Source organism: Necator americanus, chromosome X (genome assembly GCF_031761385.1).
Source record: "Necator americanus strain Aroian chromosome X, whole genome shotgun sequence".
NCBI lineage: Eukaryota > Metazoa > Nematoda > Chromadorea > Rhabditida > Ancylostomatidae > Necator > Necator americanus.
Genome location: NC_087376.1, coordinates 3,356,893 through 3,382,248, shown reverse-complemented (window position 1 = coordinate 3,382,248; position 25,356 = coordinate 3,356,893). Strand labels below are relative to the sequence as shown.

General features: G+C 34.5%; 3 protein-coding genes across 3 annotated transcripts; all 3 read left to right on the top strand.

The window, feature by feature from the left end:
- Positions 1–2,110: 2,110 nt before the first annotated feature.
- Positions 2,111–3,867, top strand: RB195_021371 (uncharacterized protein; the record flags this gene model as incomplete). Its single annotated transcript, XM_064208080.1, has 4 exons — positions 2,111–2,248; positions 3,629–3,690; positions 3,750–3,790; positions 3,854–3,867. The coding sequence occupies 4 exons, from the start codon at positions 2,111–2,113 to the stop codon at positions 3,865–3,867; spliced, it is 255 nt and encodes an 84-aa protein (XP_064063961.1).
- Positions 3,646–4,132, top strand: RB195_021370 (uncharacterized protein; the record flags this gene model as incomplete). The annotated part of the gene is made up of 4 exons (XM_064208079.1): positions 3,646–3,690; positions 3,750–3,790; positions 3,854–3,973; positions 4,048–4,132. The coding sequence occupies 4 exons, from the start codon at positions 3,646–3,648 to the stop codon at positions 4,130–4,132; spliced, it is 291 nt and encodes a 96-aa protein (XP_064063960.1).
- An 11,996-nt stretch (positions 4,133–16,128) lies between these two features.
- On the top strand, positions 16,129–22,146 carry RB195_021369 (uncharacterized protein; the record flags this gene model as incomplete). The annotated part of the gene is made up of 5 exons (XM_064208078.1): positions 16,129–16,196; positions 21,135–21,248; positions 21,678–21,804; positions 21,865–21,975; positions 22,075–22,146. The coding sequence occupies 5 exons, from the start codon at positions 16,129–16,131 to the stop codon at positions 22,144–22,146; spliced, it is 492 nt and encodes a 163-aa protein (XP_064063959.1).
- Between the last annotated feature and the right edge of the window lie 3,210 nt (positions 22,147–25,356).

The window sequence follows — 25,356 nt, the reverse complement described above, 5'->3', positions numbered from 1 at the left end:
AGTAATTTCTTGTTATACACTATCTTGATATGTACATTTTCATAAAAAAAAAATGCTTTGTATTTCCATTTTTAGTTAGTATGTGCATTAGCCATAAAGACAAATTTTAGTAAGGAAACTATCCTTGAACGATCCATTGCAAAGATCTTCTAAATTAGAAGTATTTTCTCATTAATAGCACAGATTTAATCACCCGAATTCCTGGACAACTAAAAATGAGCTGTACTTTGCAAAAAAAAAAAGCAAAAAAAAATTGAGAAGTCCAAGTATAATCTTCAAGGCTCGGTGATGTTTAAATGGCGGTAGCCAGAAATCCACCTGGTTGTGCAGACGGTTGGAACAAGGATGTAACATGTGTGTCTAGCCCTGGATTTCCATCGTGCTTCCAGATGATTTCAATGCTCCCAAAAAAGTTCTAAATGGGACCCGGCTACTGTCGAAAATTGATTAATGGGATGCAAGAAACTACATAAGACATAAGTGCGTTCGTTTCGACTGATTCTGGACATGTACTAGAGGTGGGAAACGTGTCCTTTTTTTTCCGGATAAGATAAAAGTACACGAGGTCGAGGAATGAGACAAGCAGGTCGAACATAATAACAATGTTTGTTGCAGACGAAGGTCATCCTTGTTTGATCCTAGCTGAAATTACAGGAAGCTCCTCAGATTTCTCAGAGAAAAAAACCCTAAAGCTCTAAAATTTCAAAAAGGAAGATTCTTTTGAAGACTCTAAAGAAGGTTTCTTTTTGAAATTCCTCCTAAGGCCATAAAAAGAATTACAAAAGGTTTTCACGGAAAAGAGAAAATCGATGTAAGAAAGTATGGATGGGAAGAACTTTTTCTCAAAAAAGAGGAACGTTTTATTTGAGAAAAATACTTCCCTAAAATCCCACAAATAAGTCCGCCCATAGATACGTCCTCTTGACTAAGTTTTAATCAATCAAACCTTGATGATGACTCCAAAATTGTCTGATTTGGTTGTTTTTGTTACAATGTTTTTTTTGTTTAAAATTAAAAAAAAACTCGTTAGAAAACCACTGTTAAGTAAAAAAAGCGATGGTAACAAAAAAGAATTAAAAAAAGCATTCCTGCAGAAATAAAAGCGGACTTATCTATAGGATTTCAGGGTAATTCAATCAATCATAGTCACACATGCACACTGGACAACATACATATAATTTATTAAATTAAAAATGACAGTAAACAGGAAAAAAAGATACAGAATGAAATATCCTGCAAACAGCGTTCATTCCATTCATGACCAGTGACTATTGTCGAGTGTTGCTCCGGTCATCTGTGCCAAATTGTGCTAGGAGGGTGTCACAATATTATTGACATATACAAGAACTGAATCGATATATTCAATGCAAATATGACGGTATTCTGAAAAAAAAAACTGTTCAAACACCCGATGTGTCTTGAGTAACATTCGAAACATTTGTTTTTACCGCCATTATCTCGTCCTTTAATCGATTCATAATTCTATCAAATACAACGGTCACGAGGTGATGAGGTAGTGGTTTTTTTTCTGATCTAAAAATATTCAGCGTAATGACCATTGTTTATTTATACTTACGATAAAGGTCGTGAAGCGATGACCTTTGTCGGAAGTGGTACCAAAACATTTCCATTCAAACTATGATGAAATTTGTCATTTTTTTCTTTACTTAGAAGTAAAAGTGTCCTTATTCTAGGTTCCTTAAAATCATAAGTGAAATTTTTTCCTTGCGATGAAATCCTCCTTTATTTTTTCTGTTATCCTTGTTTCCCTCAACAAGGCGGTTTTAACAATGACATATACATTCGTTCTATATGCTTATTTCTCTACTCTATTTATTTTGGTGATAAAATTCGTCTTTGAATGATTGCTTCCCAGTGTATCTTCTTTGAAAACATGGATAAATTCTGGAAAAATCGCTTCCATATAGTTGAATATTGCGAATCAAAAATAGCGGCCGCATCATCTATGACCTGTCACTGATCATATAGGTATTGATAGCTGATCACCTCATCCATTACTCTTCGATTCTTGACCTCCTTCCTCACACCAGAAGTTCGTACAGTGTCAAATAATAATGTATTGTCTTCTATCTTGTTTTATTAATCGTTCATGCAGAATTGCCTATTCGAGCGTCGCGATAAGGTCCTGAAACGAACTTCTTCGCGCGTTCATCTGCGCATATATCCAGCAGTCGGCTGTCTGGATACAACACAATCAGCCGTTCGCTATACTGTCATCATTTGTGAGGTTAGATGTTGTTTTTGAGTTCTTTTATTACTTTAAGTTTGGTTTAAATGTGGTTAGATCAGTGCGCCCTTATTTGATATTATGAAATATTGCAAGATAGATGGGAAGTAAAATGAAGGGATTGCTGGATGTGTTCGTTAGTTAGTTATTGATTGATTGGTCCATACCTTTTCCATTCTATCTTACTCGTAATGAAAATGGAGGCGAACAAGTGATTGTATGCAAAAAATCTCCTGTTTTTACCTTCTCAAGATCGTGTAATTCAGGGAATTAATGTTTTAGGAGGGAAGTGTACTAGGGGAGCGTTCAGTGACGCCCTTATTTCTGGACGTTGTGACTTACTTTTTTCTCGTAGTAACTTTAGCTTACAAGTCATAGATTCTCTAAGACTAATCCTTAGGTCTTAGGGTCCCGATTGATTTAGTTATTTACTTCCAGAAATTAGGGCGCCACTGAGTGGCCCTTCCAACTACATTCTACCTCTGTTTGAGTAACTTTAGAGTTAAAACAACAGTTTGACTTTGATGCGATTTTCATTTCAAACTATGACAAAGATGGTTGTTTAGCGGACGAATCGACTCTATTAGAATTAGAAGAAATTTTCCTTTTATTAAAGAATGTAGTAGATTCCATTGATTTTTGTTTGTTTTCTTTGACGGCCAGACGAAATGGATAGGATCGATACCAGTTGTTATGTGATGATGATATTCTGTGAAGTAGCAGAGATCATGTTTTCTTTAGGTGTTTAATTCAATCGATTTGTTTATTTCTTCTTATGATATATGTATATTTAATAGCATATTCGTCTTGCACATATGTTAGAGCGGAATGAAGCAGTAGACATGGAATACTCTCCAGGTTTTGAGAAGGCTGACGTTTACTACGTACTTAATGTATTTCACATTGTGTTTAATGTTTATCTGTATGTCGTAGTAGAATTGTGGATTGTTTTTTCATATCCACTGAAAGATCTTTCTTTGTAGTTCCAATCCGAACTACACAAATTTGCTAATATTTATTTGATTTATGTAATTTCGGTCATTCAGGTCTTCACTGTTAGCAGTTTACATTTACTAACAGTGATGACGTTCTTCCTCATCCTTTCTTCCCTCTTCCTGTTTTCTTTTTCTTCCTTTTTCCTCTTAGTAACTTTAGTTTGGTTAGTAGTAGTAGTAGAATAGTTTTAGTTTAGGTGTCATGGATCCTCCAAGACTAATGCTTAAGTTTTTAAGCTGCTAAATCTTAAGGCCCCGACCGTTTTAGTTATTTACTTCCAGAAATAACGGCGTCACTGAGTGCCCTAACTACATTTTCCTTCAGTGGTGTGTGTGTGTCTGACTGCTTTGTTTCTCGATTTTATCTTTATTCTTTTATATACAGGTGTCAGTTGCTAAATTATGGACGCGAATAATAACTCCTCTATTCCCAGAATCTCGGATAGCGTAAGTGATGGCGTTCATAACTCTATCTTGAAGACATCAATCTTTAGTTTTGATTTCAGTTGGTCCCAACAAGGTCTAATCTTCCTCCATCGGACAACGAGTAAGATTTTTTTGGGGGTTTATGGGGAGAATTTTTCTTGTGTTCTACTCTATAATGTCTTAGAGTTCCTTCATTGATCGAGGATGAATTGGAATTTGAGGGGTCGAAGTCTCGTAAGAAGATGTATAAGCTGAAAAGAAAAATGAAAGTACTTGCTGAACGCTATTCTATCCTGGAGAAAAGGTAATCCGAGATAGATCCTTCTAGATTGATGTAAGCACAAAAAACTTTTACTTTTGATTTATTTTACGTTTCAGATGTGAGACACTGGAGAAAGAGTTAGCGGCACAAAATGAAATTATGCTAAAAATTGTCAGAGCATTGATAGCGGCAAACAAATAATCGACTGATCGGTATTTTATGACAATTTTTTGTTGTTGATTTTTGCGAAGTTTCAAACGTGTCTTTCGTGTTGAATCCTTATCGTTGTGAAGCCTTTTTGTTTCTCTGAGGTTCATATTGATGATCTCAAGAAAGACATAATATTTTCTTCTTGTTTTATGTTCATTCTGTACTATTTTAATACCTCGTTAATAGTTGAGGAGTCATGTTGAATCGTAATCGTTTTTTGTTGAAAAGTTTTTTTTTCCCCCAATGGTTTTCAATATTCGTGTATTTAATGGAGTTGTTTTCTGTGAATTATAGACAGCTACTTGTTAGTTGAAGTATTTCAAAATGCTTTATCGATGAGTTCCATGAGTTAGTGGGATTTTTTCTTTGATAAGAAACTTTTTGTCTGCTCAAAGGTAGCATTCACGGACAAAAAGTACTTGACTTTATTCTGTACATTGATCATATGGGACCTAGAATTGAGAATGAAAGGAAATAAGAATGCCATTGGATCAATATGAATTATGTAAATAAAAAATCTATCTTTGTAGTTCTTCTTTATTTTCTTACATATTAGTACAAAGATTTAGAGGTCTAAAATTGAGCATGGAGGAACAGATCTCCGTCAATCGATTCATCCCAATCAATGACGATCGGTTTATAACTATCGCAGAAGTCATGTTTCACTTTTTTTCACCGCAAATCGAAATCCTTCAGTGCTTCCGCCATCCTATACATTGAAATTTATGCCATATCCAAGAAATGGACTTGTTTCAGGAACAAGTTATATAGTAGACGAACACCGTTTTTTTCTTACCTCTTTTTTTTTCTTTCTTTTTTACCGACTATAAATGAACTATGGTGTAGTCAGGTCAAGACAAAATGATACTCGGAATTAACAAGTCGTCGTCGTCGATCCGAAACGCTACGCTACACTGCACTGCTTCGAGCGCAGCAGCTTACGCAACAGTGTCGAGCTTCGTATCCTTTCTATTTGACGTTACGAACAAAAATACAAAGAGTATTCCTACTGGAAGTCGGCTAATTACCGGAAAAAAGGAAAGTAATGTTGATTTATGTGTGAAAGACGAAAAACTAACAGTCAGTGCTCCAGGATTTCGATTTAACATTCCTGTCCTCACGCTCACAGTTCACAGATCTCTACTAGTTAGCTTAGCAAGTTGAATACGAATCGCTCTCGTAATGACAAGTTTTTACTTGGTTCTTTTTTTTTACCAGTTTTGCTTTATTTGATGGTAGAAGTAGAATTATGTATGAATATGAAGACCTTTCTTGTAGGTGTTAAAAATATATCGAAGATCTGAATTTGTTAAGAAAAAAAAAAACGCCTCATCTGAAATCATGCACAGCTATGAAAGTGAGGTCTTCGCCTTCACATCATGAATGATACAATCTAACAATTTCTAGACTCTATTCATATTATAACGGTACTACAATTGGTATAGAATGCCCTCGGCCCACTTCTCCTTTGAAATCCTCTTTCATTATGGGTCAGAATATAAGGCGCTAAAGGAGCCTCATAGGGTGAGAGATCCTGGGATCCAGAGGTGCAGAGAGCCGTGAAAATTGCAGAAATTAGGTTCCAGAGATGAAGTGCGAATGGAAAATATTAGCCGGAGCGGATACAATCCAGTCCGACAAGCACCGCCATCACTTTGCCCGTCCGTCGTTGCTGCCAATCCACCGTATAAGTGTTTTCTCGATGGGACCTCATCCAGGGCTAGACAAATCCTTACGAAATGTGTCAGGAGAGTCAGTTCATAGTTGGAATGGAGAAATTCACTACGAATCGCTTGCAGTCGGTTTATTCAAGTGATCATGCAGAAGTTGTGAGATCCAGGATGGGATCCAGCTTGTATTTCGGCTATATTTGGGGGATGTTTGTTCAGCAATGAACGAGGGACTTTTTATGAGATACTCCAGGCCTAATATGGATACGCTCAGGGAAACGATCTGTTCTTGATCTTCATAGCACGCTGCACCGCCATATTTCTTCAAGGAAAATGTGGAACTATCAATTTGAACAAAATTTGAATTTTTCATTTCGAAAACTTCAACTCTGACACATCTTCATACTTCATACATACTTAGAGACCATGTTTCGAGAATGATTTCTTCAATTAATCTTTTCGGACAGTGTTACTTTTATTTTTTTTTACTCATTTCTCACAGTTGAATTGATATTTGTTACATTTTGTCTTATACTGTTTGCTATTTTCGTTCTTTTGTAATTATTTAAATCTACTAGTAAGTTCTCTTAAATTAAGGACATTTAGTTTTGCCGCTACACCACAATTATTACTCTTTCTTTTTGTAAATCCTTACTATTTACGAAATATCGTCATTGTCTTGATCCTAACTTTGTTCATTCATGGATATATCCCTGAAATCCTCTGGATACACAGTTATAGGAATTTCGCAACGCTCACTAAACGCGTGTCACACTAATCTGACCATCGAAACACATTCATGGACATGGACTCTCGGTTGGGGATCGATTTTATGCCAACATTTGAGAATGATAGCCGGCAATAATTAAATATCCATGCTTCTTTCCTAATCTTTGGTGTTTATCCTGGACAAAAATCTTATACATTGCTGTCCCCTCATATTTCTTGGAATTCGTGAGTTTTCTTTGAGTTTTTATATGGTTGTAACATGATACATTCATATATTTAAATATATTTAATGAAATATTGTTTATAAATGAATCGGAATCGAGGGATTAGAAAAAAGTGTAATATGACTAGTCCATGAAGCCCTTATAACCGCTCCGATGGTTCATTTTCATTCTAATTTTTCCATTTTTCTCAAAAATCCTTCAAATTCACTGAATGTTAATGTTTCATGGAGTAAAAAAACCTCATTTTAAATGAAATGACTAAATTCACTGTGCAGAGGATAATGTTCATGCATTCGTAAGTGTCCCATTCCATTTGATCTCACTCAACCACATCCAGCAATCCTTGACAAGTCCCGCTCTACTTCAGCACGTATCGTTTCTTTCCTGTTTGCGATCATTGATGGATAATCTGTTGATTCGTTGGGTCCTGGATTTCTATCCTTTCATTCCCTTTCAGATGCTTTTTCTTCTGAAAAAGAGGAAAAAGAGGACATTCTGATCGATTTACAAATTGAAGTGGAATTACATGTAACCTTCTTATTTTAGTTACATTTTAACATATTATGAAATTTGAATTTTCTCAATTTTCTCTTTTAGTGTCAATGTTTTTCCGTTGTTTTTTTCACGGCGCCACCAATTCTTTTTGCAATTCTTTCAGTTCTACTAGTTCCATCGAACACGATTCAGGTTAAGGTTACTTAGTTCAGATTCAATTTCAGTTAATCCTTAGGGTAGTGCACCTTTACGGTAGTACATTGAAACATAAAAGTTGATTTTGTGATCTGAACATTGATGTAAATAAAAGGAATATTAATGTATCCTTTACTTAGAAAACGTCCCACTGTTTCTGTGTAAGAGTAGGTCAAAAGAATGCGATTAAATTTTGGTCGACTTTGAACGAAATGAGTGCTTCTTCAGGATGAAACCTTCTTTTTTCATGCCTTTATCTTTCCGTTGTCTTTTTCCTCGCGGGACCAGCTATTCTTTCTGCAATTTTTTCACTTCTACTAGTACCATCAAACATGATTCAGGTTAAGGTTGCTCAGTTTAGATTCAATTTCAGTTAATGTTTTGAATTCTAGGTGTTGATTTCAAAATCTCTGCTAGTTTTCCATGAAATACTGGAAGTATTACTGTTTTTCCTTTGTTCTCGTCATGACTACATATTGATAACTTGAACTGATCTACATATTGACGGATAACTACCTACATGCAAGGAACTGGAAGACGAAGATATCCAGAAAACATTTCTTTAGCAAAATATGTTCTTTTAGGTCTTCTCGACAATTTTTACAATTAGAACAAATTCCAGATTCTTTGCACAAAATCTACACTTATATTAAACGAAAGGGAATTTTTCTACGGGTCACGGTATGAATTCCGCTATTCTCGTATGATTTTTACAACGTAAACAGGTGCATCGTTCAACGACCTACTGCCATTCGTATAAGAAATGGTCGTTTGTTAACATTCCATAGATGTTTATTAGTCTATAATATCGATTTTGCTGCCAGTTCTCCCTTACGAACTTGTCTTATTCCGTTATTGAGGTGAAAAGAAACCTAATTTATTTGATTTCTTATTTTCAGGTAAACTAAACTCTCATTTCTTCACTTATTTGCTTAATTATTCATTTGATGTGTCCTTTTTTTCTTGAACACTTTGTAAAAATTGATATCAACAAAATTCAAAATAGGAATCCCATGCAACGTATATTTGGTTGACAACAACCATATGTATAGGAGTTTTGAAATTTAATAAACTTTGTACTTTTAACACAATTATATATATATATATATATATATATATATATATATATATATATATATATATATATATATATATATATATATATATATGTAGGGTTCATTGTTATAAAATTTTCTTCGAATTCCTCTTATTCCCTCGCAAACTTGTTGATGGTGATCCTATCTGTTTATATCATAAACGTTTTTTTCCCTCGATGTTTTGGACTTGTTTACAATGTGATCTTTGAACGTTAAGCGAACGAGGGTGATGCGATAGTTTGCGAATTTCTTGGCCTTGTCCGAAAATCACTTACTTGAAAACTTGCGCTTGTTAGTTGCAGACGTTTGATCGTTGTTCCCTGTTTCACGACGGTTGAATTGGAAACGATTTTTTCTTTATAACCACCTTTGGATACTATTCTTCAATGGTGTGTTATAAAATTACCACTAAATTTAAGAAATTTTTACTTAATGGCATCACTCCACCAATCTGAGGTGGTACGGGTTTCAGGTGGAGTATTCGTATACGGGATGAGAGACTATGGAGAGGGGGGTGGTTCCGTCCATTTCTTCCTAATTGCCGTAAAAAACGGCCTGGACGATACGGCTTCGAGCGTCCCGGCGCGCTATTTTCCACGAGATCGATTGGAGCGCGCCAGCCTTGTGCACGCGCCGCATCTTCCGGGCCGTTTTTTACGGCAATTAGGAAGAAATGGACAGAATCACCCTCCTCTCCGTAATCTACTATCCCGTATAAGAATACCGCACCTGAAATCCGTACCACCCCAGATTCCTTGGGTGATCCCTTTAAGCCTGGATACAGAAAAAAGGATAACCGTTCTAGTGGTGCACAGGTGCAAACCTGTGTAAAGTACAGAATTCATGGCTTACAATTGTAAAGTACAGAATTCATGGAAAAAATCAGAAAACTCAATGAGAAATGACATTTGTCAATGAGAGTAGAGTACTTGATGATCGGATACAATGTGCCATATCCTATTTCTCCCTGAAGTTTCAATTTTTCGGATTTTTCTTCTGACTTCACACTGCCTGTCGGGAAACTTTTTAGGGATATGTTGTACGGAACAGATGTGCTGAATATGTGAATGTAATATAGGATTTCTCCTACGCAAACAGCGCTACTCCCTTCACATTTTAATTCCTTTTTGGATATTTTTCTTGAAAATTCTAAATTTTTATTTTTAAATTTTTAAATAGTCTTATTTCTCGAAGGAATCAACTTAAGGGAATCGTACTTTTTTTGATTCCATTGTTTTCTTCTTAAGAAATGTACATGTTGCTGTCATTGTTGATAAAAAAAAGGTGAAAAATAAACCAGTAAATATTCCCTTCATTTCTTCAACTCTAAATCAATCCTTACAAATTTCCCTAAATTCTCCGTTTTTGTTAAAATTTAGGTGCTACTTTCTCCACTTCATGTCGAGGAAACCTGTTTAGGTTTCCACTTATCTCTTGTGTGCCTTCCTTGGCGAATAAGAGATATAAAAAATAATGGTCGCTGCTGTAAATCCAGAAATACACAAATAGAAAGATTCTATATGTGAAACGATTAATTAGTTTCCTTTTCAGTTTATGTTTTCCAAGAAAAATTACATCTAGTTCTGAAGTAACATTCTGACTACATTGTTATTAGTATACTATCCGAGGGCAATATCAGGACAAACGCTTTGGTTAACAAATTGCATAAAGGGCAAAAATTGTTTATCTTTTGTGTAAACGTTCAGAAAAATGAGACTAGTATTGTTTGTGAAGAGATAAAAACATTAAAAGGCTTTATTCAGGATATTATGATGAAATCCGGACAAGAAATTTCATTTGTACGTGATAAATCGGCTTTGGACTTCCTTTTTGTATGGCTTGTATGATTTTGGTTTCCTAGATGAATCTTTGGTATCTTTAACAAATCCTAGATATTCTCTCCTAACATTAGGATGTAAGGAAGAATTTTTACAATTTCTTGGATTTGTTCCAATGTTCAAGTGTTCGAGCGACTAGTATATGTATTTCACTTGAGCTATAGAGAGATCGTGGAAATCTTGCCTAATTTTCAAAGCTTACCTGAAATGTTCCTGGTTCGAATATCCGAGTGTTTCGAATGAATTCGGAGCTAAGTTTTTTCTTTCTTTTTTCTTCTTTTTTTTTTCTTTTCTGTCTCTCACTGTCAAAAATGATATCGTTTTGCATCTGAGCAATTATTTGAACGAAACAAAAAGTCAGAGTAAGTTCAAGGTCAACAAAGAAGTAAATCTGTCTAGAAATAATCCATAGATTTAATGAATTCACGTTTAACACTGCTAATTCTTTCAGATGTCCACGATTTAAAACTATTGAAGGGATATTTTTGGTTAACCACAGCTATGAATGCTAATATTTGAATGTTTTCTGGAATGTTGATTACTAATTTATCTTTATAAATGGTGTACATAAATTAAAAATAAAGATAGAATGAAAGATAGAATTAAAAATAAGGGAACCGAACAAGGTGATATTTCAAGGACAATTTTGTCTGTTTAGAGTGACTACATGTAATTAGAATGCGTATAGACGTTGTGTTCTAAAAAATAAAATAAAATAAAAATAAAAAATGATAAAATATAAATAAGTAAATATAAATAATAACACAATAAAATATAAGTAATAATATAACAAAATATAGATAATAATAATAAATAATAAAATAAAAAGGATGAATAAAACAATAACGGGGGATTATTGTAGAATTTACAGTTTTATCACTGATAATTTTTATATAGGAGTTTTTTTTCCGCATTTTTGAAGTAGTAGAAATATTTTTGAATATTATTTTGTTCATCTATTTCAATGTACTAGTTTTCCGGTAACATTGGCGATGATTCCCAGAATAATAATTTCCCATGGTTGTTTTGGTTCAGTTGAATAAGGAATGCAAGGTCAAGATACATTTTTTTACGGTAACCATTGTTCGTTTCTAATGCGATTGATGGGTGCGGTTTCTACATTGAGAAACTCTCAATTTATGACTCATCTACTTTTTACCGTAATCTTTTTTCTGTTGTTTTTTTCATCATATTTTCATGTAGATTTACAAGAGGTGGATATTTCTTTCATAAACCTAAGAAAAATCGACTTAAATTATGCATCTTAGTAGCTGAGTAGTCTTTGTAATGGTATTATAATTATGTTAGTTATTTTAACCATAGTACTATTAAAAATGTAACCTCTTGAATAGAAAATATTTCTCTATTCAGTAATAGAATAGGGGGACGACGACGGCGACGATGGATTGGGATTAAATATGGATTCTATGGAATCATTTATACGCGAATGGAACTGGAAACTTGCTTCCGGCTCTGTAAGGTTTAAATCGCATCGCAGATTTCTTTGAATTAGTTGATGATTCCTAGCATGTATTTGTTGCGGTGAAACTGAACTCATTGTTTCACTCACTAACTCAAAAAAAGGGGAATACTGTTGTCATAGAGATCCTCGCTACCATTTGCATAAATGCAGCAACATATTTTTATTCTCATTGGTAATATTTAACCGATTTATCTATTTCTAAAAACAAGTTTGATAAACTATATTTACTGTGATAAACTATATAAGTATTATTTAGTATTAGTTATTAGTATTTTTTATTTATATTATTTAGTGTGGTAAACTATATTTACTGTCTTAGAAGTATTGTAATCCTCATTAAATTTGCTATCAAGTGATTATTACTGCAATTTATTCTTAGCAATATAAACCACTTATTTGAAAAGAACACTTTATTCTTCGTTTACTGCTCTTTTCATCTTCCTCATTTTCATTGCCTTTAATTGTTATTGTAAAAGTTCTCCTCGTTATTAACGGCTGAATAACATTCATTTTTACGGAGCAATGCTCACTTGCACTAACAGTCCTTCTCGATCTCGTTCGAATAGTCATTATTATGTCACCTATTAAATGTTAAAAAAAGAGTAAATGTTCGTTTTTTTTAGCGTAAATTACTTGGAGAAACAGTGTTCTGGAAGTTTCGAAAATAACAATCGTGGAATATTATCGGAATAGTTGGTTACGAAAGAAATATTACTGGAAAACCACATTGATCATCAAAAATCAAGAAAGAAACCAGAGAAAAAAAAATTGAAAAACGAAGAAATGAAGAGGAACATCCTCGAAATATATTTCCATATAAATCGTTGACTACAGAACAATTCCTGGCGAACTCATCAATTTCTTTTTCTTGGTTAATTTTTCGTTTGGCTGTCAGAAGAGAACCGTCATCAATTCAAATGCACGACGAAAAAATTTAAATGAACCTGTTTGTCCAAGGTGGAAACTTTCTGGAAAGATCGATGATCTCCTAGTATGTAGGAATAAATAAATGAATAATCGTTTTCATAGGATTCTCGAAAACGTTAAAAAAAATTTAAGCGATCAAGTTATTACCGCATATTTTGTTCTGGAATTTTTTTGCTATGCTATTGGAATTGAAGGCGTATATTAGAGAGGGGAGGATGAACAATGGGATATATTCGATACGTGACAAAATGTTCCTAGGATTTATATGTTTCCAGAATATGATGCAGCGTTTCATTTGAAAAGCTCTGGATGTTCAAACAACCCCTTCAATCTTCTCCATCGCACTTTACGTTCCTAACATATTGCCGATTTTTCTCCCCCCCCCCGCTATGACTCATCGGAAATGCTGCCTGTTGCAGCCTTTTCTCCATCCGTCTCAACCTCCTCATTTCCCTCCACACAGTGCACACAACCAACTCTATTTGACCATGCCAATAAAGGATTTTCATACGTTCATCCCGTATATGCTCGATTGGGATTCAATTCCGGCTGCCAGATCCGATTTGTGCCGAGAATTTTTCATTCACTTGTTTATTGCATGGTAATACCGAAGTTCCAGTAATTTGTTGTTTTTTTTTTGTTGAGCGTCAGCTTCCTGGCCAATTTTAAATAAACATTATTGATCCTGATCATTCCCGCTTAGGATTTGTTAAACACAAATAGGAACCTGTTTACATTTTACCGCAAAGTTAATCGTTTCTAATAATAATTCAAACATTGCTGGAGTGTCAGTATTTTTTTGAACTATTTTTCTGTCATGTGACTGTGACATGTCACTTATTGCATACTGTACTGCCTATTAAAAGCATATTAGAAGTGATCTTCCTTAATATAATCTATAATAATATAATCTAATAAAATATATCAAATAATCGAGTAATATAAGTAGTATTATATAATGTTATATAACATATTTTCTCGTATACATCTCTGTAAATATCTTCTTTACTTATATACTTAAAGGATAAAAGGATAAAGTTTCTGGCGCTAATCAATGCGCTTTGGATGCGCCCCCACGTTCACTTCAATCCAGAAATTGTTTGAGGTTTACGAACGTGTAACTGGCCCGCACAATGACTTGCGGGGGCTAGCCGATGTGTCAAGTCGGTGTTTTTATCCTCCCACACAATCCTGGTACCAACTTATCGACTCCTTAAGGATGAAAGGCTTGGTGAGCCCCAGGGCGGATTCGAACCTCCGATCGATGGTGCACGAAGTGGAACCTGTAGCTGCTACACTATACCTGCCCACATTTTATATACTTAACCTGTAAAAATCTCTCTCTACTGAGGGGATGGGTGTGAAGGTAAAAAAAAAAGAAAGGAGTGTAAGAGGGCGTCAGGGGAGGCTGTTGAACGATTACAGCTTAAGACGATGAGCAAACAAAAAAAAAAAAAAAAAGAAAGGAAGAAGAAAATGTTCAGTTTTGGGGAAGTAGAAGAGTCCTGCTGAATGTAGTGAATGATACAATGATTTGTTTACTTGTGACTTATATGCTACATCATTTTTTTTCTGAAAAATTTCCTCTATAATCAAATAATTATAAAATAAAATCTATTATACTTTCAATGCATAGCATCCTTTCGATAAAAGCATTCTGTAAAAGCCTGAAAATATCGATGATGAATTTCTTAGTTGACATTGCTTTAAAAACAACAGATGATTAACTAGAAAGACTCCAGGAACATTCCATATGACTAATAAGATTGAAAAGCAAGGAAATTTTCTTCTTTAGAAAGCTTTTTTTTCAAACTATCAGAATCAATTTTTCCTTTCTTATAATTTCACATTTGACAATAAATATTTAAAAGTACTTAGTTGCTAAATCATCTAAAGAAGTTTATTTACCATGAGACATCTGTTCCTCATTTTACCTTTTTTTCCGAAGATTTGAAAGAAAATAGAGTCTACAGTAACAATGAGCAATTAGCTTCTATCGATCATTTTTTGAGGAGTCAAACGAAGTGTTCGTCTGTTTCTTTCATGGATGAGGAGAAAAGATTGTTCTCCTCTCTTTTCTTTTTTTTTCCTTCTCCTGTGTTCATTCTCGCCACTTAATTACTATTGACTGGTGCCAGAGAACTTGTTCTCGTCATAGGATAGATGGAATAATATGCACTTTTTGTTTGTATGCACTAAAATCGAATAGTCTTTTGGGGGTATCCATCTTTCATCCAGGCATTCGTATTATTATCTACATTGATCTTTATCGATCGAATAGAAAAGATTCGTCTTCGTTATCGTTCCCTTTTTTTTCTTATACGTTGAAAATAATTCAAAATGATCATGGTAACGTTTTATCGGAAATATTCCCATTTGAAAATTACGCTCGCACTCGGTTCTACTCTTGAATTCGTTCGATACATTATTGTAACACCGGTTCTCTCGGCAACTCTACCGAACAGAATTCCTTTTCTCAATAGATAATTTTACTTTTTAGATGGAATATTTTTGTTTTTCTTTTCTATTATTCATCTATTAAAAGTATTTATCGAAACCTGTTAATATTTTTTAGATTTAAATGTTTAAATACAAAATTCGCTTCTTTTCAATATTTCTGCCTTTTTTATCCCTAAAAGACCCTTCTCTTTCTATGTTTATGTAAAGCGTTGGGGATATCCAGTACAGCGTTAGCATCCGAAAATTGACTGTATGATATCTTTTCTGTGTTATTCTTGTATTTTTAATAACAATTGTGGATTATTTTTCGAAGAAAAAGATGAATTCAAGGAGTTTTTTCCACGAGAAAAATAGCTGAATAATTCGCTGATTCTAAGCACTAAAATATGCCCTGAAAAATCTATTTCTAATTATTTTAATATTTGGTTTGGCGATTCTGGAAGACTGTATAGCTTTATGCAATCCTAATTAAATCTACTCTTACGACGGTAGCATTTCATACATCGAAATCTAACATCTAACATTTTTTAGAATTTACATTTTAGAAATTTTTCTCTCCATGACATATATATTGTAAATAGTTCATCGCAATTATTTTTGCATTCTTCTAAAAACGATGTAATCCCGTAGTTTGTCAACGTGGAAATGTGAATGTAATGGTGAGGTTGGGGAAAAAAACTTTCACTTTGCCCACACGTCGTACGTGATTCATTTTACATCCACAATCGTTACCGATATCCATTTCGTTTCCCGTTTATGTTGCGCAACGATTGAGTTATTGAGGCGAGAACTCAATTGACATGTTATATTGACTTTTTCTTTTCATTCAGTTGAATATATAACTTAAGTGTTTATTATTTCAGTGAACAATGCCCACGTATACCACGACAACGACAAGAGTCACGCGTACCACCACTGGAGGGAATTATTACGGAGGGTGAGTGATTAGTCCTATTGTATGTAGAAATTTACTCCTTTATAGGAATAAACGTTTTTTTTTTGCTAAATATTCACTGCAATAAGGTCAAAGACGAGGAAATAAGACAAGGGTACCTCACAAATAGTTGACTTTATTAACGGACCCTAAAGTGTAACGGAAAATTTTAAATGGACCTTGCCACTTTCCTTTCTAGGCTATGAAATATTGGTAATTTAAAGGAACCCTCTACGGATTGTTAGCCTGAAGCGCTACGATTCAATTTTCGAATATATTTCATCTCTTTTTTTTTGTTGTCATATACGCCTCAACATTTCCACCATACACAATTCCGGTCGCCTAAGGCGTAAACATCTGTGGGGGGCAGTCGCTCTTGATGTTTATTGAGGCGTAAAATTTCTAGCGCACATTTTTGATGGGTGTTTTGTAAACAGAAAAAGGTCGGTGATTTCACTTGTTTTGAGATTCAATAGATTTTTTATCAACAGGAAATAATTATTTTTTACATTTAAAAGTGTAGCTGTTGTGAAAGCCGCTTCGATTAAGTGATGGTACGTTAGTTCAGGTGAATTTTACACTAAGCAAGTTAATTCTGTGATTAACGAGGGTGTGGATTCGTGGTTCTGGATTTACTAAACATTTTTTTTTCTTCCTGGTAACGTTGAGATTTGCAAATATTGAAGTTAGAAGGGGCTAATTAGGAACGATTAAACAATAAATACTAAAAAATTTTGATTAAAAAACCCTTCAGTTATTGCCTTATAAAGGATTTTTCCCGAACAGTAACGTGGATCAATCAAGGCATTTTGCGGCTAAAAAATACGTTATTTTGGAAGTTTCTGGGCGTAAGATCCCAACCTCTAGGAAATTGAAAACAAAATGGGTGAGAGCACGCAGATCTTGGATCTCTTTGTCCTTGGATCTAGCCACTCTGCCCTTTTTTTGCCATGTTTGCGTTCTCTTACGCGACCAACATAGTGTACCGACTCATTAGGTTGCCGTTGACATTGCGCGACATGATTCCGGATTTCCCACGGGTCGAACGCCACTGTTTCTTTCCATGGCCGCCGTTTAGTGGATGGACCAGATTGTTGTTGAATATGATCGGTTCTATTATGCACTTATCCAACGTTGTTATCTGACTGTAACGTGGTAAGCGGTCGTTGTTACGGAAAAGTAATACAATTCTAGTTAGCTTAGTGTTTTCCGGATTTGAGGGGTTTCGGGAACCTCTGCTGTCTCACTAGTTCTCCGCTCAACAGATTTTAGCATATCTCTTTCGAGTATGAATGTTTCCATTTCCGTTTTCGTTGTAGAAATTTCAGACTAGAACAGGTTCCAAGGATTTTCTAGGATGTATTATAAATTTATCTCAGGAATGGACTGAAACTATTCGGTGTTCTACCGTTAGATAGGTTGGATGGTCAATTTTCTTAATTAGAGCACATCAACGGAGGATTTTTCTCCTCTTTTCGTGCTAACAGGCTTTTAATGGCCACTTTTAAATATTTAGATTACTTCCAAAATCTCTACATATAAATATCCTCAGACATACTTTTATCCTTGATTTCTAGAAACACAGTGTTCCATGTGTTCCCCAATATTTGTATAACACTGTTGATATTTCTCATCTCAACTTTTTCTGGATTACATCCCATACATTCGGTTGGAAACATAGTTGACAGCGTTGAGGTTGTTACAACATTTTTTCTGGATTGAGGTTGTTTATATAGTTTTTTTTTGTGGTGATTTGAGGAAAAAAAGAACAGACCGCATAGTTTACGTTCTCTACAGGAAGTCCTTTAATGAGTCATATTATTTTTTTTTTCAACGCTACCATTCTGGATGTTTATGTACTTCATTCTATGTGGATGTGTTTAAACGCTGATTCACATTCACGGAAAGCATTGATTCCTATATGTTTGTATAAAAGTACTTGTAGGCGTGATATTTTGACTTATCGTTGAGGTTTCACGCTTTCTGGATTGAATTCGTTTCACACTACGATTCATGTGCTTCAAATAGCTTAGCGGACAACTCTACGACAGCTATTTTTCTGTCGAAAAGTGGAGGTAGGCGTGAAGTGAATACGTGACTCGTATTTGCCTCACTCTCGACACAATCCTACCAATTCATGCTACTCTAGTTCCATAAATTCCCGGCATACACATAGCAATCACGTCTCATAGATGCCTGGTTTTTTTTCCTGGTTATTCTACGGTGTTTTCTATCGTTTCTTTCGCCAAAAAATCGGATAGAAATTGTTGATGTCTTCATTGTTTATGCTGCACCACGCAACTATCCGGATAATAGGAGGATTCCTGTTTGGTTAGAAGAATGAAGTTGATGTGGTGGAACACTTAAATTTGATGTATTTCCTTTTTATCGAGGGGAAACTTATTATTTATTAGCTCAAAATTTTTACACACTTTGAATTTTTAGACAAAAATTTGTAGTGCTAATTATCATTACTTACTTAAAGTTCATTATAACAAGTGCATTTCAATTCTCTCTATAAATTTATATCCCTGGCAATGTCTTGAATCTAATCTGATCCCAAAATATGAGGGATTATAAAATTCTAGTCGAATATCCCTCTATCTTACCTGAATTTATTCACCCATAGGAAAATTTACTTGCACTCAGTTGCCGAAAAGTGCAAAATGTAGTTTTTTCCGCTGAACCACTGAGTTTTTTCTTTGCATTTTAAAAAAGATTGTTAGGCTTACCGTTGCTGCACATGCACAATTTTTCAGCTGAACACACACACACATTTCGTTTATTTTCCTTTACACTTTTAATCCAGCAATTGTCGGCTGTATCTTAAAAATCAACGTTGGGAATTTTTTTTTTCTTGGGCAACATACTTTTTCTTCTCTAAAAAGGCTTGGAAACCAGAAATAAAAATGCCAAATAACATTAAGAAATGAAAAAGAAAAGAAAAGATTTCTCAAGGACACTTTATAGAAAAACTCTAGAAAAAAGTTCTCTCGGATATTTTATAAATTCGAAGATATTTCAACCTCGTTCATTTTTGTAATCTTTTTTATGGAGAAAAATATTGGTCAAATTCATTTCTTTATATTTAAACCACCATTTCTTGACAGCAAAAGATGATGGATTATCAAAAAGAAAAATTCCTAGTCGTGGAATCATTGGATTTTTTTGATGCTCGAATTTTTTTTTCGAATAACAAATTGAAATACTCTATTTTTGACGATTTTATTTGTTTTTATTCTGCGTATAGTCTAAAATAAGCAGGTGTGTATTCATTTCTAACACCCATTTTGCTATTCATGTAGTGACTTATTATTCGGGGATCGAGAGCAAAACAGTAGTTTTGGTCGGCTAACACACAACGGTTGTTTACATTTAACTTTTTTTTATAGCTAAAGTTTAGATTCTGATAGAGTTTATTTACGTTTCACTGGGGTTGTTAGTATGCAGACTAATATCTCTTATTTCTGCAAATAACGTTGACCTTTATGGTACGTTATATAAGTGTCGGATATGTGTACGGAAATGTCCGAGTTCTTTTTCTTTTCCAGCAATTATGTCTGCCAGTTAGTATTCGTGTTCCTGTATTGAAATGATCAGAAATTCTTGTAGAACACAGAACAGAACAGAAATTCTTGTAGAACAGAAATTCTTGGTCAGAAATCTAGATTCCCAGTGATTTATTTCATTGAATATTTTTTTCCTGGAAAATATGAACGTGCTGTTATCTGATGTGGATTCATATAGGAATGAATGTTGTTCTGTTAATCAGCATTTAAATATCCACATAGAATGAAGTACGTAAACATCCACAATGTTAGCGTTGAAAAAAAGAGGGATAATTCATTAAAGAAATTCTTGTACAGAACGGTAAAGGGATAAAGGAAATATTCTTTGTTGCACGTTTCTGTTCGGCTACTAGCGAATCTCTTTCAAATGTTTTTCAATGGTAACGGCCGATATTTGTGTGTTCAACTTGATGTTGACGACGTTATTTCGCAATGGGTGCGGTGCTGCATTGGACGAGAAACTTGTTTCGGAAACCTCGATTCTTTCTCTCCCCCTCCTACCTCATGATTATAATGGGCGGTGCTAGACGACGAGACGATCGCTGTGGTGGTTGTCGTGTGGCGGTCGGGACACACGCTCCCCCCGCTCACAATCTTTGATAATCATCCCAAGGGAGGTAAAAATGAGGTTCAGCGGGCGGTTACAAGCTCTAATCTACTCACTCCCTCAATCCTCCCCTCAATATTGTGATATCTCTGCTTTTTGTGAACCCCTAACAATTCGGATCTCAAATCCACGTACACTTACGATTCTTCGTCAGGATCAGCTGTTCAAAACACATAAAACCAACGACGTATCGTTTTTTTTTCACGTTAAGCAATCGTAGTGTCGATTTGTGTTCAGACAACTGACATCCTCACTTTTTCGTACGCTTATTCATTCAGATGACACTCGGCGGGGAAAAAAAAGGCTGGAGAGAACCTGTTTAACCGAGTGACTCAACTCTATTCGCCCTCTTGATTTGTTTTGTTGTTTGGTGCTTCACAAAAAAGTGTACTTCTTCTTTTCACTTGCTAAAAGTACTCGGAAATCATTGTGCAATTCAATTTTAGGTTTCGCAGATCCAGAATCCTATGACCTTCATCTAACATTGGATCTTTATGAAGTGATTGTGGTTTGTTATGACCTTGAATGTAGTAGAGGGATGCTATGAAAGAAAACACGTGACCGTTTGGCCTTCATTGTAAACCAGAACTCCCTCATTCACTCATTCACTCATTCACTCAAAAGACATTGTTTCATTGTGTTCTTTGTTTGAATCATTCTCCTTTTTTTCATCATTCCTAGTTTTCTGGATTTGTTAACGTTTTTATTTTTAAATTCTCACAATTTCCTCCTCTCTCTCTCCTTCAATGTGTTTTTGTTTTTCAGAAGAATGGGCGAGATCTCACTGAACACACGTTACCTTAGCACAAATCGTGGTATTATCAAGATCCTACAAATTGTTGCTGGATTCATCATTTGTTCATTGCTCTGTGCACAATGGTAAGTAAGACAACCTCTCTTTTTTTCTTTCAAAAACAACTTCATTCCAGAATTTCAAACAATTCAATGTTCATTGTTTTTGTTCTATGAACTTTCAGGATGCCGTTTTGCAAAAGTTTTATGAGAGCGCACGTGATGTTTTCAGGGCGATTTACGGCTGTTTACTATTTTCGCCTCTCTTGTTACACTGAACACTTGCTCGTCACACTGTAACCAACCCACCCTTCCCTCTAGTCCCACATGTGTTTGATTGAAACAAACGTGGATCAGGGCGAAATATATAGGAACGGGCTTGACCTTCGTATTAGATACGAATCGATATACGAAAGAGGATAAGAAACAAATCGTGGATATCCCCATTCGATAGACGAGATAACGGCAGTATGCAGATTCAGAAAACGATACACTAATCCATGTTTTATTTTCAAGGTATGGTGGACGATCCTGCTTCGGTGAAGGACGTCTTGGATTCTGTTCTGGTCTTAACTTCATCTGTGTTGTTATCAACATTGTTCTATTCGTCCTCAACTTTTTGAACATTGGTGCATGGGGACTGGTTAGTTATTGATTTATATCCGAAAATTATTTTATTTCAGATTAATTTTTATTTATTTAGGAACGAATCTACTCTGTTGTATGTACCGTTCTCTTTCTGATTGCTTCTGCTCTCATCATCTGGTTCATTATTGAATACAATACTTCACGTTCAACTCTTATTGCCAGTGCGGTATGTGAAAAACTCGTTTTTTTTTCTCCTTCGTTTCTTCCAGAAATTTTCCTCAAAAACTCTTTTCTTCGATATTGAATCGTACGCGTTTTTTTTTAGGCTCTGATTGTTTGCCAATTCTTCCTGTTCCTTTGGGATGTGAAGATCCTTCAGGGTGAAGCGTCGAATTAAACATTGAATACATTTATTTTCTATGCGAGACATCATTTCTAATTTGTGTGTACGTCTGTGCTACTTTATTGCTTAACTTGTACTTGAAAGTACTTTTTTCTTAGAAAAAAACCCCTTCTCGTTCTGTTATTCGTTTCAAGATGTGGACACATCAGCGAATTTGCATTATATGTAACTGATTCTCTGTATAGCTTCATTCTAATAAACTTTTGTCCATAAAATCTTTAACTGGTAAGTGCAGGAAAAGAAATTTCATCCTAGCAACTATAATAACATCGTTGAAAATGTATAATTCTTGAACAGGAGAGAAATAAACGAAAAAAAAAGGAAAAACAAGAAGAGATGACAATCGCACCTCAGTGATTGATCATAGTACAGATTTTTATCAATGGAGCAACGTTTACATGTCACCAGGTTATCGATCCATTACTGGTTCCTACGTAGAGTTCAATTACGGATTTCAGAAGTTCACTTATTTTAACGGATGCGAAAATGATTTGGAAAGAATTGAAGAAATGACAGAAAATAGGTAGTCAGAATAAGTGTCGTAATCATAACGAGGAATTTCGGTTCATAAAAATGCCCAAAGCATAGAGAGACTAAGGATAAAATTAAAAATTAGCAGAAATCAGCTCGAGAGTTGAACTATAAATGTAGAAGACAGCTTTTTCTTTAAAAAAATAATTTTAAATGAGAATCTTAGAATTTTCTTCAACGATATCGCCAGCTCTAATACTGAAAAATTCCTTCAATATTCATATAATCAAGTATCGTGGTCTGTCAAAATCATGGATATTAAATCATGGAAAATCGTGATAAATCATGGATATTATTAATGATGTCAGGAGTGGAAAAAACAATATTTCTGTCCTAACCTTTTATTAACGAGTTTCTTATCCGGTAGTACTTTAGTTATTTCAATCACATAACTCGTTCCTCTCCTATCCCTCCTTCCTCAGTAATTATGAGTTATTCGTTTTGAGCAACAAAAAAAAAAACACGTTTTTGCGGTTCCTTTCGCTTCGCTCTTCCCAAGTAGCTCGAATATAGGTAGTTTTTTTTTGTCAATAATGATAACTCTACGTATTATTTGTTGACCATAACATTACTGGATAAAATCACATAGTAGTGGTAAAATAGCACAGTAGCAGACTATTATTCTACGGCACAGATAAATATTCAGTGCAATGTCTTCGTATTTTCTGGATTTGCTTATGAAAAACGAGGAGATTCACTATAAATTAATTCCTTTTGCAGTAGTCCAGGAAAAAAAAAACTCCTGACAAATCTTTTTGTCGAACACTACTTTCTGCCAATCCTGGCGTATTTCGGAAAGAAAAACGGAATTTCACCAAGAATAATTCTTCCATTTATCAAAATTCAACATCTTTTCCTATCTGTTTCTATTTTATTAATTTTGATTCGGTTTCTATTTTTGTTATTAAAAATTACATTGTTTCTACTTTAATAAACTAGAATAAACTAGTGGTTTTTTTTTTGTAATTCAAAGGTACATTTCAAATTTGTAGTTTTCAACGAAAGAAAATGCAACGATTCTCTGAAAAGAACGATAGACTTTGTACAATGTGAGATTTTTTAAAGACAGTTTTGTTAGAAGACTCATAAAACTTAGTTCTAAATCTGAAATGAGGTATATTTTTATACATTTATATTTATAGCGGGCATTACGTATCAGATCAGAAAAAATGCACTACTATTCTTATCTACGCACTAGTAAAAAATATTCTTACATAAACTCACAGTGAGAGTCGTATGATATCCAGAAATATTTTAATTGTGAGCTAAAAATAAATATAAATAAAAATAAGAGCAAAAGCGATAACTGATTGTACTGGTGATAATAGGAAACAGCACAGGATAGAGCGATGCAGAGCGGCGCAGTGGTTTAATTGATTATAGGAGATCAAAAACAGAGATCACGATCTGGAGGTCTATTTTCACATTGAACTGACGCCGAAAACAAACATAAGAAACCAAATTTCGAATAAAAAAAGATTCCACCATCAATTATATACCTTATATTTTATTATTATTATTTTATTTTTTTATCTTATTTATTTACGTACCTGAGGATTAGTTTAGAATCCATCTCCTGGATCGCTCGGACAGTTTTTCCACTGCGACTATGGAAAGCCATCTTATTGTCCTGTATTTCATTACTACCTGATCCAGTTTTTTCTTTACAAAATACTTCTGTAAATGTGTTTGGTTTTTTTTTCGGACCACTTTCATTTTCTCTGTTCTTTTTCAGCATTGTTGACTTGCACAATCGCAAAACACTTGATATTTCTGCTTTTGTGGAGATTTTTTTTAAATTTCAATTTTTTGGGAGATCAAATCAGAAAAAGAGAACTTCTATAAAGAAAATTAACAATTTCTTTGTACCAGTTTACCAAACCAGTGACATTTTGACCAGAGATTAATCTGTTGTTAAACATTTCTTGGAAAAATATTGCCGTTATCGTGTCTTTTGAAATATTCCACAATCGGCTACAGATTCCAAGAGTTATCATGACCTTCATATTTCAGATCATCCGTCGTGAATTCGTGATTTTGATGTCTATTTTGAAGCGGATACCAATATGGTTAGAACGAAAATTCCAGAAAAAAAAAACACTCAAATTGTCCTTTTCCTTCCTCCTTTTCTATATATGCGTTTTAATGGATATTCGTTTTCTCGTTTAACAAATGGAAGAAAATATCAAATCCTGAAGCTGATGAGCACATGACATATAGCAAAATAATCATCTTTGACAATGTTATGATGAGACAGCCAGGTACGAATTCTTCGCTGACTCATTCGTTTCGCTCCTCATCACATGAGGAACAGTGCCTGTGTATGTATAATGGAAAGAAATGTGATGGTACGAGACCCAGAATGAATTTCATCCAGAAAATTTTCTGAATTAGAGGATTTATTTCGCATGACTTGAGTTATATCCTCTGGACATATCGACATCAGAATCGGTTTATCGGGCATTTTTAGAACACTGTCATTAAACTTCTACCCTTGGTTTTGATCTACTACGATCAATTAAATCATGGCGCCATTATTCTCTGCACCCACCCTTCTCAAGCCCACCCTGTGCCGTTTCCTATTATCCCCAGTACAATCAACTTGACCTTTAATTTTTATTTTTATTTATTTTTTATTTATTCACGATTAAAATAATATTACTACCCAAATCA